Source organism: Bos taurus, chromosome 16 (genome assembly GCF_002263795.3).
Source record: "Bos taurus isolate L1 Dominette 01449 registration number 42190680 breed Hereford chromosome 16, ARS-UCD2.0, whole genome shotgun sequence".
Lineage (NCBI taxonomy): Eukaryota > Metazoa > Chordata > Mammalia > Artiodactyla > Bovidae > Bos > Bos taurus.
The window spans coordinates 68,019,656-68,038,732 of NC_037343.1; the positions used below are offsets into that span (position 1 = coordinate 68,019,656).

At 36.8% G+C, this 19,077-nt stretch overlaps 1 protein-coding gene across 2 annotated transcripts in view; it reads left to right on the forward strand.

Annotated features, from left to right (window-relative positions):
- PLA2G4A (phospholipase A2 group IVA) overlaps positions 1-19,077 on the forward strand; it is a 174,257-nt gene that overhangs the window by 112,632 nt on the left and 42,548 nt on the right. For both annotated transcript variants that reach the window (XM_059875405.1, NM_001075864.1), the window contains 4 exon segments: positions 5,200-5,422; positions 6,331-6,445; positions 15,759-15,896; positions 15,985-16,077. In XM_059875405.1, the coding sequence (XP_059731388.1) occupies positions 5,200-5,422; positions 6,331-6,445; positions 15,759-15,896; positions 15,985-16,077 (569 nt within the window).

Below are 19,077 nucleotides of genomic sequence, written 5' to 3' on the forward strand. Positions count from 1 at the left end.
TAAATTAATTTTTATTGGAGCAGAGTTGCTTTACAATGTTGTGTTAGTTTTGCTGTACAGAAAAGTGAATCACCAATTCGTATACATATATCCCCTCTTTTTATTTTTGGATTTCTTTCCTATTTAGGTCAACCCTGAGTATTGAGTAGAGTTCCCTGTGCTACACAGTAGGCTCTCATGGGTTATCTATTTTATGCATGCTATCAATAATGTGTGTATGTCAATCCCAATCTCCCGATTTATCCCAACCTTTCCTTCCCTCCCTTGGTGTCTGTATGTTTCCTCTCTATGTCTGTATCTTTATTTCTGGTCTACAAATAAGATCTTCAATACCATTTCTTTAGATTCCACATATATGCATTAATATACGATACTTGTTTTTCTCTTTTTGACTTACTTCACTCTGTGTGACAATCTCCAGGTGGTCCATCCATGTCTCTACAAACGACCCAATTTCATTCCTTTTTATAGTTTGAATAATATTCCATTGTATATGTATGCTTCATCTTCTTTACTCATTCCTCTGTTGATGAATATTTAGGTTGCTTCCGTGTCCTGGCTCATTTAGGTTGACTTCCTTGGTGGCTCAGAGGTTTAAGCGTCTGCCTGCAATGCAGGAGACCTTGCAATGGGATCGACCCAGGGTTCGATCCCTGGGTCGGGAAGATCCCCTGGAGAAGGAAATGGCAACCCACTCCAGTATTCTTGCCTGGAGAATCCCATGGGTGGAGGAGCCTGGTGGGCTACAGTCCACAGGGTCGCAAAGAGTCGGACACGACTGAGCAACTTCACTCACTCACTCCTGGCTGTTGTGAATAATGCTTCAGTGAACCATGTCTTTTGGAGTTATGATTTTCTCTGGGTATATGCCCAGTAGTGGGATTGCTAGACTATTGGATATTGACTGCTGTATTTGTATGTCATTATCATTGAAAGGAAAAATGAGAACAGTTCTGTATCTATAGACCATTAAGACCTGATTTGAAGCTATAAAATGAAATTCAAGAATGAAAACTTTCAGTTTAACAGTCTGAAGAATTTGTGGGACATTGAAAAATGAGCCAATTTTAATAGAAGTTGACCCATAAGAAATGGTAGACTAAAAGATGAAAATTATGTTAGAAAAATATGTTGTTTGAGATGGGGAATATGCTTATTTTGTATGCCAATGAACCTCTCCCACTCGTCCCATATTTAATGACTAGATGAAGATTTGCATAAGTAATTGCATTTTGGGGGAAAATTAATCTAAGACTTTCTTTAGGGTTTCAGGATATTTGCTTCACAGTGTCGAGGGCCTTGTCAAGACATGAGCAGCATTAGTTACATATGAGAATTACTTCTGGAACTTTTTTAAGCATAGAAATTCTAAATCTTTATCCCTGAAGATTATGATTAGAAAGATCCTGAGGCACCAGGCACTAATATTTTAAAACATTGACTCTGATTTGGCATCAGGAATTGAGGTGAGAATTCCTTGCTCTCTGGAATAATTTTAAGTTTGTTTTTTTAATTTGTATTTAGTCTAAAAGGCATTCATATGGAGAGAATGAGGTGTTCCACCATCATATAAATATGTTGAAAAACATAAAGATGAATACAAAAGTTAAAAAAAAAAGTTATTTTAGGAAAATTGGCCATTGACCTCTATTCCATTTTTAGCCATCACCAAAGCAAAAATTCAAGTCATAGATGTCACCACAATGATTCACAGTTCCAATTCACTATCCAATTCACAGTTGTTAATTCTAAGGGAAATTGGCTTATAAATACTGAACAAGCAGAGAAATCAGCTCCAGTGCAAATGGTTGAGGTGTTCTAGGTCTTTCTGTCTCTCTATGGGACTTGTATACTTGAGCCAACCTTCTCATGAGAGAGGAATAAAGAAAGGGGAAAGAGACTCCCTATGTGAATGAGATAACTTCAACCTTTAGATAGCAGAAAATGGACTGCAGCCATTCTACACGGAGCAAAAACAGAGAATTGAGCTGACGTCCATATACGTTTGACCTCTTATAAAGACCTATGTCTGAAATTGTGGCACAAAGTCCTAGATTTTGAGCAATCCCTTAACCTAAGAGGAAGGATTTTCAATCTAGATCCAGTGGCTAACATTGGGAGGAAGGAACAAAAAAAGAGGAGGCTCCAGGTTTTTCTGGAGGAAATTTATGAGGCGCTTGTTAAAATCATGCATTAATTCACTAAAAGATCAACTAAATATAGAGAAGTCTTAAGTAATGTAAATGAGATTTGAGTAATTACATCTTTCTGCTGAACTGTTAAAAACAACTTCCAATAGCAGAATTATCATATTGTTTCCTTTTCACCTACCTTTAAAAAAATTATTCTGTGACTGAGTTGATTTCTACTGACATTATGTAGATTCTTTTCCTTTTCCTTGTTTTTAATCCTGCTTCATTAAGGAAATGATTTAATGTAGTTTACAAGTAAAGTAAAACTGGATTTCATACCATAAAGATAGAAGTGGGAAAAAAGTATCAGTATGTGTGTGTTGTATGTATATATGTATAGAACTATAAATTAAATTAAAAATTCATGCTATAACCTGTAGCTTTGGGAGGCATGAGATATAGGCTTAGGTTTAAGTTTTCCAGAATTCAAGGCTAAATCCAAACAATGCATAGTTACATAATATACATTTTTTATAAGTTAAGGGCAAGCCAGTGGTCCATGGATGTAGAACTTATTCTTAATAATAAGTGAGACCAATAAAAAATTTCTCAATGTTGTGATAAAGGATGAAACACATTCTGAATAGTTCCAGAACTGATCACTTAGAGACTCAAAGATAATTTTTGTTTTTCCATTTTTATTGTATCTTTAAATATAAACCAATATCATTACACCAATATGTGAATTTATTGAAAAGTATGATGAGGTCCAGAATTGGATCTTAGTTTATATAGATGAATCATGTAGTAGACCTTGGAGTAGCTATAGAAATGAATGGACTCTCCATCTTTCTAGCAACGTCAGCTATATTTTTAGTAGATATTTGTTAATTATACCAGGCTTGAGTTCAGAGTAAGCCTGTTTGACTTAATCTTTGTTGTTGTGTTCAGTCTCTAAGTTGTGTCTGACTCTTTGTGACCCCATGGACTGCAGCATGCCAGGCTCCCATGCCCTTCACTATCTCCTGGATTTTGCTCGGATTCATGTCCATTGAGTCAGTGATACTATTGCATGTTATGAGAAATGTTAAGAATCCTTAACATTAATGTTAAGAAATGTTTGTGTAATAAAGCTGTTTTAAGAATTTTTAATTTTTTGCAGAGCATATGTTCCATTTTCAGTCTATAATCACTCTCCATTTGTTAAATTATGGTTAATCTCAGTTTGTTTCTAAATAACTCTGAATCCAGCAAAAAATTCCAATTCAATATGTAGTGGGAATCATTTGGTCTCTAAGACCTGAAATCATTTTAAAGACTTTTTAAGAAATAAAACCTATCAGGGGAGAGGAAAAATTTAAATTTGAATTCTTCTGTTACTAACTGGGGAACTGTGAACATTAAATTTATCAATCCTCTGCTTATCTTTAAAACAGAAGAATTGAAAGCTATCACAAGTCTGATGAGCAATTAGCCTGCTCAGGCCTAGAACATACCAGAGTTAGTTTTCTCCTCTGTATGAAGGGAAAATAAATCATTGTGGTGGCAATTTGACTTGAATATAAGGAAACAGGAGATTTATATATATTCACTATATTCTCTTTGGTTGGATGAAGTGGTGGAATATTTCATTATTTTGTGCTCTCAGTTCAACAGTTCAAAACAAGCATGCTTGTCATATACTAGGCATTGGCTAATCATTGAGATAAAAACAGATATAAATGAGTAAAGCTTTCCCTGATGGTGATCACAACTAATTAAGGGAGACAAGAAAACTAATAATTAATATTTAGTATGAGAGCTACGGTAGTAAAGATACTGGTTTCCAGGAAAACTGTAACTTCATTTATCATCTCAGTTATCAAATACTAAGCTACATGTTGATTTCCAGCATCACCTTAAGTGGCCAAATGGCTGGTGCCAGAATCTTCATAAGAAAGCATTTACCTGACAGCGCTATTCTCTCTAGGATTTCACCATTAGATTTGTATGCTCAAAAATTCCGAGACTTACAGTTGGCAAGACTTGGGATTTTTGTCTTGTTGGCCAATGGACAATTAAAACAAAAACCACATGTATCAGGAGAATTAGGCATTCACAATAGTCTGGATAGCACATTCTCTACCTATAGATAATCACCATGAAAAGTGAAATTATCAGATTGTTTGACTAGTATTATATACTGGAAAAAAAAAGTGAAGTGTTAATCTCTCAGTCGTGATCAACTCTTTGGGAACCCATAGACTATAGCCCACCAGGCTCCTCTGTCCATGGAATTCTCCAGGCAAGAATGAGTGGGCTGCCATTTCCTTCTCCAAAGCATCTTCCTGACCCAGGGATCAAAGCCAGATTTCCTGCACTACAGGCGGGTTCTTTACTGTCTGAGCCACCAGGAAAGCCCATTATATCCAGAAAAGTCCCATTTATTCACAAGGCTCTCAATGTGTTGTGTCATCAGTGTCTGATGGTCAGATAAGGATGCCCATTCCTGGAGAATAGAGAGTGGAGAGTTGGCCCAGTTGGCATTCTCTCCTCTGGACTATGCAAGGGAAGTCCAGTGTTTCCTCTGAGACTTCCCCTTTACGTCTATTGTAGACCAGCTATTTTCTGATTGATGCATTCTTTTCTTAAATGAGTTAATATCTTCAACCAGATGGACAAGGCAATGGCAACCCACTCTGCTACTCTTGCCTGGAAAATCCCATGGACGGAGGAGCCTGGTAGACTGCAGTCCATGGGGTCACTAAGAGTCTGACACGACTGAGCGGCTTCACTTTCACTTTTCACTTTCATGCATTGGAGAAGGAAATGGCAACCCACTCCAGTGTTCTTGCCTGGAGAATCCCAAGGACAGGGGAGCCTGGTGGGCTGCCATCTCTGGGGTCACACAGAGTCGGACACGACTGAAGCAACTTAGCAGCAGCAGCAGCTTCAATCAGAAGATCAGTTAATCAACTACTTCCAGTATTCTTTCTTTTTCTGATAGCAGAGATGCCTGCTTTCTTTGAAGACTACTTACTATGTGATGCCCTTTATCCTTACTGAGTATCTTTTATTTTCTTTACAGGTATATGTCGACCTTATATTCTCACCCTGATTTTCCAGAGAAAGGGCCAGAGGAGATTAACAAAGAGCTAATGAAAAATGTCAGCCACAACCCTCTTTTACTTCTCACACCACAGAAAATTAAAAGATATGTTGAGTCTTTATGGAGGAAAAAAAGTTCTGGACAACCTGTCACCTTTACTGATATCTTCGGGATGTTAATAGGAGAAACACTAATTCACAATGTAAGCTCTGTCTCAGTCTACAATCCTTTCAATACAAGAAGACCATGTATATCATGTTTTAAAATAAAACAAAATGTGATGCATTTTTGTAAAAGTCACTTGACTCCCATTACCCTGTAAACATGCACTGAGTACATACTCCCTGCCAGATGTAACTCGTCTACATTTCATGCTGCAATTGTGCCTACTAATTTATTCTAGCTGTGTGTGTCAGTTATATGTTGTTGTTGTTGTGGTGGGCTGTGCTGCTTGGCTTTTGGGATCTTCATTCCCCAACCAGGGACAGAACCCACACTCTCAGCAGTTTGAGTGAGGAGTCCTAACCCCTGGACTTCCAGGGAACTCCCCATGTGGCAGTTTTGATGTATAGGGAAATACTTTTGTATTCTTTTTCTTTAGAAAGCTACATATTTTAACCCTCAACTGCTCATCTGCCCAAGTAGCAATATTTTTAGATAAAGAGGTGAAGACAAGTAATATTTAAGTGGCAGAGGAAGAATGGAGGTTGCCTGGAGAAAGCCAGAACAAAAGGAATGAATCACATGGAAGAAACACATTTGACACATGATCATAGGGTGATATTTTATCAGAAGATAAAGTAGGCGGGTGGAGCCTGTGCCAGAGAATCTGAGGACTGACTTCCTTCTGGGCTCTATCACTGCCAAATCATTTTCCAGCTCAAATGTCAACATAGTCCCCAGAGTTATGGCTGTTTTTTAGAATGAAGATAATTACTTCCAGTGAGCTTTTATTTTTTTCAGGATTAGAGATTTCTAGATAATAATAAGGCTAATTTTTATCATAAAAGTTTTAAGGGTCTTGGTTGGAAGCACTATTTGATGGAGATTGTTTTTTTCTTATCTGTAACCGTTTATATATGTAAAACCTTTCCTTTCTTCTGTGGACAGAGAATGAACACTACCCTGAGTAGTTTGAAGGAAAAAGTCAATACTGGGCAGTGTCCTCTGCCGCTTTTCACCTGTCTCCATGTCAAACCCGATGTCTCAGAGCTGATGTTTGCAGGTATGGAATTTCCTCTTGCAAAACATTTCCTGGAAACTCAGAACTGTGGTTCTTAATGATTTTCTTTAGAGGAAGATCATAAACAATTTTAGTTGCTTATTTTAATATACTTTCTGTAACATAAAAACATTTGAAAATCTAAGAATATTTTACACTAGATAATTTTCTGGTTGTAGAGATATCCTATGAAACTAGTTACTAATATATGTTCATTCAAATCAGTGGGAAAGGAGATATAAAAAAGTAAATCATGAATGTAGTCAATATTCAATCTTAATTATCCATTTGTCAAGGATTTTTAACAAAATAGCTTGCCTGTTTTAGGCAATGCATATCTTGTTGCTTGCTGCTTGTCTGTTCATTAATTTGGGTTACATGACATATTTTATCATTTAAAACTTTATTCTAATTTTTATAATTTAGCACCTTAAAAGTACCAGTCTATATTTGTGATAGAGGGTGAATAAAGTGCCTCATTCTGTTAAGTCTCAGATATAAACATTTATTTCTTCTGTAGCTCTGCTTCTGGGTGAGTGCTCTCAAAATACATGATGCTCTGCTTCTTTCTGGAGGCCACTGTCAGTCCTGGTTGCAGTGTGGTGGCATCTATGACTGTGGCTGGGAGGGTTCATTATATTTTTAGGAAAAGTACCTCAGTGACATTAGGGACATCATGAGCTTAAAAAAAATCATTGTAAATGGAATGAACTTAATTCTAGATTTATATCTAGAATTCTTTTGCATTTTTTCCAAGTCTCACTTTTTCTTCAACTGACTACCCTCAAGCAAGATTTGGAATAGTTTATAAAAGCAGTACACCTGGAAATCACTCATTCAACAAGTGTTTATCAATTGTCTTGAGTAAAATATTTCTCATGCATATTGTTCAGAAAGCACTTATCATATTTATTATCTTATTCAATATTAACTATAACCTAGGGAGGGAGGGAGATACATTTAGCATTGCTTCAAAGAAGAAAAAACAAAATTTCAGAAAGATTCAATGATTGCCACATACAAAGTAAGTAGTCTTAAAATACTTTGTTCCTTTTATGAAAATATTGATTTCTCTGATTGCTGATGATGTAGAATGTAGTGCTCAGGGCATGAAGTATGAACTCTCTTCCCCTCCACAGTATGTTCTCCTTTTCCTGTAAGACCTAGTAATCTGTTTGAGAAATTTACAACAGTTATTAGAGAAGTTAAGGCAAAATAAGAGCGGAATGCTACTATGCACTGTTTCCTTGGCCAAATTATGATATTTTTTAGCCTGTTTCCTCATCTGTTACAGTGAAGATGACATTCTCATAGTTTTTGCTAAATAAATGAGACAAAGTATGTGAAGAACTTAATTGTAAGCCCAAATGAAGTTTCAGTAAATCTTAACAATTTGGAATCTTCTGTGAGAACTGTATGAAAAAAAGTTAGAGGTCTGGATTTTAAAGATGAATGGAATTTGTATATGAAAGCAAATTTAGTTGTCAGATGGAGATTAAGACATTCAATTTTATTCTAGGATATCCTAGGATTCTAAGATAATCATGGCATACTCAGCAGTAATAAGGAACCACATTTTGTGAAAGAGATCATTGTTGTTGTCAGTTGACAGTCATGTCCAACTTTTTACAACCCCATGGACTGCAGCATGCCAGTATTCCCTGTCCTTCACTGTCTCCCGGAACTTTCTCAAACTCATGTCCGTTGAGTCAGTGATGCCATCCAACCATCTCGTCCTCTTTTGTCCCCTTCTCCTCCTGCCTTCAATCTTTCCCAGTATCAGGGTCTTTTTCAGTGAGTTGGCTCTTCATATCAGGTGGCCAAAGTATTGGAGCTTCAGCTTCAGCATCAGTGCTTCCAATGAATAATATTCAGGGTTGATTTCCATTAGGATGGACTGGTTGGATCTCCTTGCAGTCCAAGGGACTCTCAAGAGTCTTCTCCAACACCACAGTTCAAAAGCATCAGTTCTTCAGCACTCAGCCTTCTGTATGGTTCAACTCTCACATCCATACGTGACCACTGGAAAAACCATAGCTTTGACTAAGATGGACCTTTGTTGGCAAAGTAATGTCTCTGCTTTTTAATATGCTATCTAGGTTTGTCATAGTTTTTCTTCCAAGGAGCAAGCGTCTTTTAATTTCATGGCTGCAGTCACCATCTGCAGTGATTTTGGAGCCCAAAAAAATAAAGTCTGACACTGTTTCCACTGTTTCCCCATCTACTTGCCATGAAGTGATGGGACCAGATGCCATGATTTTAGTTTTTTGAATATTGAGTTTAAGCCAGTTTTTTTACTCTCTCTTTCCTCTTCATCAAGAGGTTCTTCAGTTCCTCTTTGCTTTCTGCCATTAGAGTGATGTCATCTGCATTTTGAGTTTATTGATACTTCTCCTGGCAATCTTGATTCCAGCTTGTGCTTCATCCAGCCCATCATTTTCCATGATGTACTCTGCATAGAAGTTAAATAAGCAGGGTGACAATATACAGCCTTGATGTACCCCTTTCCCAATTTGGAACCAGTCTGTTGTTCTCTGTCTGGTTCTAACTGTTGCTTCTTGACCTGCATACAAGTTTCTCAGGAGGCAGGTAAAGTGGTCTGGTATCTTTAAGAATTTTCCATGGTTTTTGTGATCCACACAATCAAAGGCTTTAGTGTAGTCAATGAAGCAGAAGTTTGTGTTTTTCTATAATTCTCTTGTTTTTTCTATGATCCAACAGATGTTGGAAATTTGACCTCCGGTTCCTTTGCTGTTTCTAAATCCAGCTTGTGTATCTAGAACTTCTCTTGATTCACGTTCTATCATATATGAAAAGAAAAGGGCATGATAAATTGTTTTTGTTGTTGTTGTTGTTTTGTTTGTTTGTTTTCCTTTAGCTGGTGCCTTTTGAAGTCTTGGAATGCTTGGAAATTGTTTAGTAAATATACACCTTAAGTGGGTCTATTATTCTCTCTGATTCTTATTTTCATTATTAAAAAGGATATTAATAAATCAGTTTATCTTACAGAGCTACTAAGACAATTGAATGAGATATGGATAATACTGAATGTGTAAAAAAAACATATTAAAGTATAATAGTTTTGTTATTACTGTTATGATTCTTAGGGCATTTTCACAGTTGACTCTTTTTATTCTATACTTCCAGTCAGTGGCTGTTCTCAAGAGAAAATCTCGGTAAAATAATTAAAGAATGAATAATATTTTCAGTTCAGTTCAGTCACTCAGTTGTGTCCGACTCTTTGCGACCCAATGAATCGCAGCATGCCAGGCCTCCTTGCCCATCATCAACTCCCAGAGTCCACTCAAACTCTTGTCCATCGAGTCAGTGATGCCATCCAGCCATCTCATCCTCTGTCGTCCCCTTCTCCTCCTGCCCCCAATCTCTCCCAGCATCAGAGTCTTTTCCAGTGAGTCAACTCTTCGCATGAGGTGGCCAAAGTACTGGAGTTTCAGCTTTAGCCTCATTCCTTCCATTAGAACACCCAGGGCTGATCTCCTTTAGAATGGACTGGTTGGATCTCCTTGCAGTCCAAGGGACTCTCAAGAGTCTTCTCCAACACCACAGTTCAAAAGCATCAATTCTTCGGCGCTCAGCTTTCTTCACAGTCCAACTCTCACATCCATACATGACCACTGGAAAAACCATAGCCTTGACTAAATGGACCTTTGTTGGCAAAGTAATGTCTCTGCTTTTCAATATGCTATCTAGGTTGGTCATAACTTTCTTTCCAAGGAGTAAGCGTCTTTTAATTTCATGGCTGCAATCACCATCTGCAGTGATTTTGGAGCCCAAAAAGATAAAGTCTGACATTGTTTTCACTGTTTCCCCATCTATTTCCCATGAAGGGATGGGACCAGATGCCATGATCTTTGTTTTCTGAATGTTGAGCTTTAAGCCAAATTTTTCACTCTCCTCTTTCACTTTCATCAAGAGGCTTTTCAGTTCCTCTTCACTTTCTGCCATAAGGGTGGTGTCATCTGCATATCTGAGGTTATTGATGTTTCTCCTGGCAATCTTGATTCCAGCTTGTGCTTCTTTCAGCCCAGCATTTCTCATGGTGTACTCTGCATCTAAGTTAAATAAGCAGGGTGACAATGTACAGCCTTGACGTACTCCTTTTCCTATTTGGAACCAGTCTGTTGTTCCATGTCCAGTTCTAACTGTTGCCTCCTGACCTGCATACATGTTTCTAAAGAGGCAGGTCAGGTGGTCTGGTATTCCCATCTCTTTCAGAATTTTCCACAGTTTATTGTGATCCACACAGTCAAAGGCTTTGGCATAGTCAATAAAGCAGAAGTAGATGTTTTTCTGGAACAATCTTGCTTTTTCGATGATCCAGCAGATGTTGGCAATTTGGTCTCTGGTTTCCTCTGCCTTTTCTAAAACCATCTTGAACATCTGGAAGTTCACAGTTCACATATTGCTGAAGACTGGCTTGGAGAATTTTGAGCATTACTTTACTAGCGTGTGAAACGAGTGCAATTGTTCGGTAGTTTGAGCATTCTTTGGCATTGCCTTTCTTTGGGATTGGAATGAAAACTGACCTTTTCCAGTCCTGTGGCCACTGCTGAGTTTTCCAAATTTGCTGGCATATTGAGTGCAGCACTTTCACAGCATCATCTTTCAGGATTTGGAATAGCTCAACTGGAATTCCATCACCTCCACTAGCTTTGTTGGTAGTGGTGCTTTCTAAGGCCCACTTGACTTCACAATAATATTTTAGCAAGTGAATATTTTTGATTCATCTAGAGTAAGAAAAGGCTACTTTATGTTCAATTAGTAGTCTTTCAACATGAATGTGCCTGATTTGGGCCAGCTGCCTAACTGAGATATCGTTACCGAGATAAGAGAAGCCCCATTAACCTTCATTGTTAAGCTTCTATGATAAGGAGGTTCAAGTGGTTTCTTCCAACAGAGTTGGACAAAACCATGAAGCATTAGTTATGTGGATTTTGTACGCAGATAAGACATTCAAAGGGGCATGTTATGAATGTTCAAAGAGCTTGAGTTGTGGGGGAAAAAAAGAGAGAGAGACATGTCTATACTTTATGCCATTAAAATTTGCTTGGATTAAAATGGATCGGCTATTCAGGAAAAAAGTTAAAATATTATTTGAATTATATTATAAAAAGTCAAAGATCCCTGTTATCTTAGCTTACAGAAGTTTTATCAACTTTATTTCAATCATACTAGAGAATGTTTTTCTTCTCTCTTAGAAAAGTTTTAAACACTTTAACCTTTTGAAGACTTTAAACAAATAAACGTTAGTTGTTTAATTGGTTACATATTTTTGACTCCTCTACTTCACTACATTTCTGATAGGATTTCAAACTTTAATTTGTGTTGTCAGTGAATTTCAATTACTGAGCATAATTTACAACTTCACATCATGTTAAGTCCCTTAACAGACATTACAGAAGAAAAACATAGAATTTTCTTCCTCAAGAAAATTCCATACAGATGAAAAACATAGAATTTTCTTCCTCAAGAAAATTCCATTCCTATTGGCAAGAAAAATACACATAAAATGCTGTTGTCTGTTAGAGTATATAGACCTGACATAAAATGTAAGATATTAGAGATTTAGTGTAGTTGTAAGAAAGACTTCATAAAGGTGGTAGAACTCAGGTTCAAGTTGAACTTGGAAAGATCTACCAATTGGGGGTGAAACATCATCTTTGTGTAAAACAGTATAAGAAAATGCTCAGAAGGGAAGCCAAAGGTATGTTTCAGCGAGCAGTAAAAAGACACTAGATTTGGTTAATGTATGAACTGGTGAAGAGTGGATGGTATATTTGGAAAAACCATTAGTGTCAAGCTATATAGAAAGATTTGACTTCCAGATAGAAATGTTTCTATTCAATTATGATAAGGGGAAACATTTAATGATTTTTGGTAGGAAGCTATTTAAGTTGTGTTTTTGGAAAAAAAAAAAAAGGTATTTTAATAGTTCATATGGGTAGCTTGGCACAGAAAGAAACTAACAGCCGTGGTATTACTATGTTTTTGTAAATAAGGGCTTAGAACTAGGGAGATACTGATAAGGAAAGAGAGGAGAAGATGCATGTGAAAAGCTTAAATATTACCAGTGTAATGTGTGATGGATGGATGGATTTGATGTGAGTGGGTATAGGAGTGATTTCAGTTAAGAGTTTTTTTTCTGGGCTGTGATAGCATGGTTTATAGAAACAGGTGAGCTAGACCAGGAAGAAAGGTGATGAATTCCTTTCCAGGCAAGTGTAGTGGGATGTGATGACAGCATCCTCAAGTATAAATGCACAGCAGGGAGCTGGAGACGAACAGATGGAGGTTCATGAGAGAAGTTCAAGTTTGAAATGTACTAGATCAGCAGCAGAGAAATAGTAGTCAAAATACCATGGTGACTTCTTCAGTAAGGATCAGAGAGCAAATCTGCCTCTCAAAAATGTCTCTCTTTACTGTGTGCCCAAAACCACAGCATTAAACAAGACGAGATTGCTGGAGAAGTAGGAACCAGGAAATCTTTGTTTCAGTACTGTGGATAAGGGTGTGAAACTCACAGATAAGAATTTACTTGTGGTGATACATAAAGTTTCCTAATGGTCTCTGATTCATTGCTAGTCATGTCTCACTAACTCTATGTAAATCATTATAAAACATACCACTTTGTCATGAAGGGTATATGTGCCATTTGGCTTTGATGTGAATTGAATTGCATTGTGTTCTCATCACAATTGTGGTTTATAACTTGTTTTACAAAAGTAGAACGTTCTATATTATTGAGTAAATAATAAAAACATACATATCCATGATTTTTTTCCCACAACTTTGAGGACAGATGTTTTAAAATTCAGAATACTTTAGATTTTGAAGTTATAAAATATACTTACATTACATATTATATGTGCTTATAATATATATTCCACAATGTCTGACTGGGGTCTTATAATCAAATAGTGATTTCTCCAGTGGGATGTATTGATATTCACATTGAGTGGGATATGTAAAGATTAAGCCTCATATAAAGATTAAGACTGGTTTTCTACTAAATGAGTTCAGGGCAAATTTTACCATCGAATGAATAGCAAAGGAATTGCAAAATCCAATAGCTAAATCCAATGTGAATTTTGGAGTTATTTGGATTTTAGATTGTTGGATAAGGGGTTAAAGACGCAAAAATTTTAGAAAGGGGAAAACAGATGAAAAAGGAGGACAGAGGGTTTGGGGTTAGGCAGGGATGCATGGTAGTTGGATTCCATAGAAAATGGTCAACAAAGACTTTGAACTAAAGGGTAAAAAGGAGCAAGCCTTATGATTACAGAAGGAAATAGTGAGCATAAGGGCTGCAAGGTGGGAATGAGCTTGGTCTCTTGGAGAAAATTAAGAAGGTATGTGGCTGAAGTGGAATAAGCAAGACAAAATGTGCTAGAAGATTGTTTAGGACATGGGTCAGTCAGGGAGCATGAGCCAGACCATCATGAACATTTCTCGACCGTGTTTCTATTTCAGTAAATAAGAAGCCATTGGAAAGTTTTCAACTGGCATTAGTATGCTGTGATTTGTATCTTTAAAAATTCATTCTGGCAACAGGGTATCTAAAAGATAGTAGGGGAATAGAGAAGATGTTTTAAGAGGCTATTGTGAGGATCCAGGGGAGAGTATGGCAGCTTATACCAGTATGGTCTTGGTGAACAAGTGGATCACTAGCCAGTTTCTAACCACATCTGATGATAGAGCCTACAGAACTTGATTTTTTTCTCTTTGAGATATAAGAGAAAAAGGACCATCAAGAAAAATCCTGCCAGATTTCTCTGGCAGTCCAGTAGTTAAGTGATCGCCTTCCAATGCAGGGGGTGTGAGTTTGCCATCTTGTCGGGGAGCTGAGATCACACATGCCTTGTGGCCAAAAAAGCAACATTTAGCAATCTTGTAATAAATTCAATAAAGACTTTAAACTTTTTCCACATCAAAAAAAATCTAAACTCTAAAAAAGTTATTCTAAACTGTGGTAAGGATAGTATGGATGGTGGTATGAATATATGAAAAGAAGTACCATTTACAAAGAAGGGCAAGATTGAGAGACTGACAAGGAAGTGGGATTCAGAGCTAGGAATTCTGTTTGGATATATTAAGATTCAGATGATTTTTAGACATAGTTATAACCACAGGAATACATGAAATATAATAGTGGCTACTATTTTCTGAGTGATTAAAATGTACTATGTCCTCTTCTAAGTTCTTTAAGTTTCTTAACTCATTGGTTCCTTCCCAAAATCTTGCAAACTATCTACTGATTTTATTAGCATTTTACAGATTAAGAAACTAAGACACAGAGAACACACGTAATCTACCCAAAGCTTCATAGTTAATAAACAACAGAACAGAATTTGAGCCCAAGTTTCTGGCTGCAGCGCCTCTGCTCTGAGAAAATAAACTCTGTTGGCTCTATTCCTATGCATTTCTGAATATATACAATATAAAAGCTTTGCTTTGTAATCTTTTGAGTTAAAATAATGGTTAATAAGCAAAATTAAGGAAAGATGAAGAAAAGGCAAATGTTAGACACCACTTTCTTCCATTTTTATAGTCTGCTTCCATTATCAGAAAGAGTTTAATTTCTTTTGTCTCCTCCATGTATTTTAAACATCTGAGTCAGCAGTTTTAAAACTGTCTAATTAAGATGGACTTTATAATAGATGTCTGAGTTTTTAAATGCCAAAGGATATTCAATTTGTGCAAAGTAAGGAATCCTTTTGTGTTCTCATCTTATTCATCTGTGAGCTTCCTCCCCAATTTCTATATGTCATACACATGGTTGTTCGTTGCTGTTCAGTCGCTAAGACGTGTCTGACTCTTTGCTGCCCCATGGATTGCGGCATGCCAGATTTCCCCGTCCTTCACTATTTCCTGGAGTTTGTTCAGACTCATGTCCATTGTGTCAATGATGCCATCCACCATCTCATCGTCTGTCACCCCCTTCTCCTCCCGTGATGACTCAGACGGTAAAGAATCTGCCTGCAATGTAGGAGACCCAGGCTCAATCCTTGGGTGATGAAGATCCCCTGGAGAAGGGAATGGCTCCCCACTCCAGTATTCCTGCCTGGAGAATCTCATGGACAAAGGAACCTGGCAGGCTACAGTCCATGGAGTTGCAGAGAGTCAGACACAATTGAGTGACTAACACTTTTCACTCTCATATACATGATAGATAGTTGTTAATTTTTAAAAATATTTTAAATGAATGAGAATAATTATGCCAGTGTTGGAGTAATCTGTGTGTATATCTCTGTAGTATTTTTCTAGTAATGGATTGCATTTTTAAAAATCATTTCAGATTGGGTTGAATTTAGTCCATTTGAGATTGGCATGGCTAAATATGGTACTTTTATGGCGCCTGACTTATTTGGAAGCAAATTTTTTATGGGAACAGTTGTAAAGAAATACGAAGAAAACCCCTTGCATTTCTTAATGGGTAAGTGATCCCAATCTACCATGAGTTTGTTTGACTGTTTTGAATCTTGGTACATTCTAAGTCATATTCTGTGTTTGCTCTTCTTTAGGTGTCTGGGGTAGTGCCTTTTCTATATTGTTCAACAGAGTCTTGGGAGTTTCTGGATCACAAAGTAAAGGTTCCACAATGGAAGAAGAACTAGGTATTGTAAAAACATGCTTGCATTGATCATAATTATACTATACTGATAAACTTCATTAACACATACATATAAAGTTAAATCTTCATAAAATTGTAATTATTCTAATGCTATCAATATTTTAGATGAATCAACATAATTATTTGCTAAAAATATATGCTTTTACCTCTTAACTATTGTTTTGACATTGAGGTTGTGGAGTTCATAGAAACTACTGATTCCTGAGAATCCTTTTTTTTTTTTTTTGCCCCTTACTTTTTTTAATTGAAGGATATTTGCTTTACAAAATTTTGTGGTTTTCTGTCATACATCAACAAAAATCAGCCATAGGTACACCCATGTACCTTGCATTTCCCTCCTCACCCCACCCCGCTAGATTGTCACAGAGCCCTGTTTGAGTTTCCTGAGTCATATGGCATATTCCCATTGGCTATCTGTTTTACATATGGTAATGTAAGTTTCCATGTTACTCTCTCCATACATCTTACCCTCTCCCTCCTCCCCTCCCCTTCCCCGTGTCCTTAGGTCTGTTTTCTATGCCTGTTTCTCCATTGCTGCCCTGAAAAGAAATTCATCAGTAGCATCTTTCTAGATTCCGTATATTTGTATGATCTATGTATATGATATTTATATTTCTCTTTCTGATTTACTTCACTCTGTATAATAGGCTCTAGGTTTGTCTCCCTCATTAGAACTGACTCAAACACATTCCTTTTTATGGCTGAGTAGTATTCCAGTGTATATATCTACAGTGGAATCAGTTTTACTAGAGCATCTTTATTCCTTTTAGTTATTATATATCAAAACATACTATTCGTATTAGAGAATACAAGTGGTCCCTGACTTACTATGGTTCAACTGACAAGTTTTTAACTGTATGACAGTGCAAAAGTGACATTACTCAGTAGAAACCATACTTCAGATTTTGAGTTCTGACCTTTTTCAGGCTAGCGATAAGATTGGGAGTACGATACTCCTTCCCAATAGCAAGCTGCCACTCCCAGGCATGTCAGCCATGCAATCACAATGGTAAACAACCCATATACTTAAAACCATCTGCACCCTATCAAGCATTCTGTTTTTTGCTTTCAGTATAGCATTCTATAAATTATGTGAGCTCTTCAACATTTATTATAAAGTGGACTTTGTGGTAGATGATTTTGCCCAACTGTAGGCTAAATGTAAGTTTCTGAGCATGTTTAAGGTAGGCTAGACTAAGTTGTGGTGTTTAGTAGATTAGATGTATTAAATGCATGCCTGAACCCCCCTCCCACTTCCCTCCCCATACCATCCCTCTGGGTCATCCCAGTGCACCAGCCCCAGGCTTCCTGTATCCTGCATCGAACCTGGACTGGTGATTCATTTCTTATATGATATTATACATGTTTTAATGCCATTCTCCCAAATCATCCCCCTCTCCCTCTCCAGGATGTGGAGCATGTGTACACTCGTGGCAGATGCATGTTGATGTATGGCAAAACCAATACAATATTGTAAAGTAAAAAAAATTAAAAAAAAAAAAATGCCTGATGCATCTGGCAAAATTTTCCCCTTACAGTAGGCTTATTGGGATGATGTAACTCCATCGTAAGTCTAGGGGGATCTGTTCTCCTTTTATGAATAAGGGCAGCTTTTGGACGATTAGATTCATCAACAGTTGAACACAATATGATACTTAAATTCAAGCTTGATAGTTTATTTACCTCTTCAATACTACCTCATTAGAATTCTGTTAACTTCTTATAGCTAATTCATACCAAAAACATGAAAAAAATATTTCAAATCACAGCTAATAAACTACTGCTAATAATTTTCTTCAAATCTAACTCACGAGCCCATAATAAATTAAAAGTAATTTTTATACAACTTGTAAAAAGTAGACAAACTCAATTGAGGACCAGTAGTTTTCATTTGTTATAATATTAATGCCATAGAAACATGTTATCTTTAATGAATAAATTTGATTTACACAAAGCATACATTCAGGATCTCTCAAGTGCCGTGCCATCTGTATCATAGTCAACACCGAATTTTTGTTATGACTATTTTGACTGGAAGTAGGAAGGGTCAGGGGAATTCTGAATTTGAATTTGGGGCCAGCCCAGCAGGGTCTGGGGAGAAGGATCCTGGAGATCAACAAAGTACCTCTCTATCTCCTCTTCTGTGCCTCTGAAGTAGCCCACATCTATTTCAGAGTTAACAGAACAACATAAATGACTTTTTCAACAATCTCTTTGAAAAATACTTGCATGTTAACAACTTATTGTAGGATTTTTTTTCTAATAAACTGTCCTTAGTTATTGCAGACAATGACAGCTGATTTAATTAAGCTCTATATGCAAAACACAAATGCAATTATAACTTTAATTGATGTACCCCAACTTGACTTTTAAAAAGTGTGAAGTCACTCTTCCTGCAAGAGTTGATTTTCAATATGTGAGATATATATATATATATATATATATATATATATATATTAAGTGCAGCAATTTTCTATAGTCCTTAATATTTTGGGTGTAATTCTTAATAAATAATGTGAAACTGATCTTATGATATCCCTAGAGTCAAAGACTTTAGAATAAAAATAAAAACAACCAAAGAGGCACTTTGTCCTTTAACTTGCTCCTGTCTTCTGAGCATCATGCAGGGAACAAGCAGCCAAGGTTGGTGGAACTTGGAGCGATGTCTGACCTTAACCACAGAGCCACATGCTCCTAAGGGTAACTGCAAGGCAAAGTGTTTAATGCTGAAATGCTCTGACAGTGACTTATTTTAATGAACACTGTATCCCAGATGAATATCCTGTTCTCACCTTTAATTTTGTGGGTATAATAAATTCTTCTCTAAGCTATGTGAAGATTTCAGTCAAGAGATAAAAAGGAGAGAAAAAGAACAGAATTGCTGCCTTTTGTGAGGCTTGCTTCTCTTGCTCTTTCTTGAATAATCCAGATAAACCCATGGTTTGTTGCTTTTTCTTCCTAAGACAGGAAGAGAATAGGACTG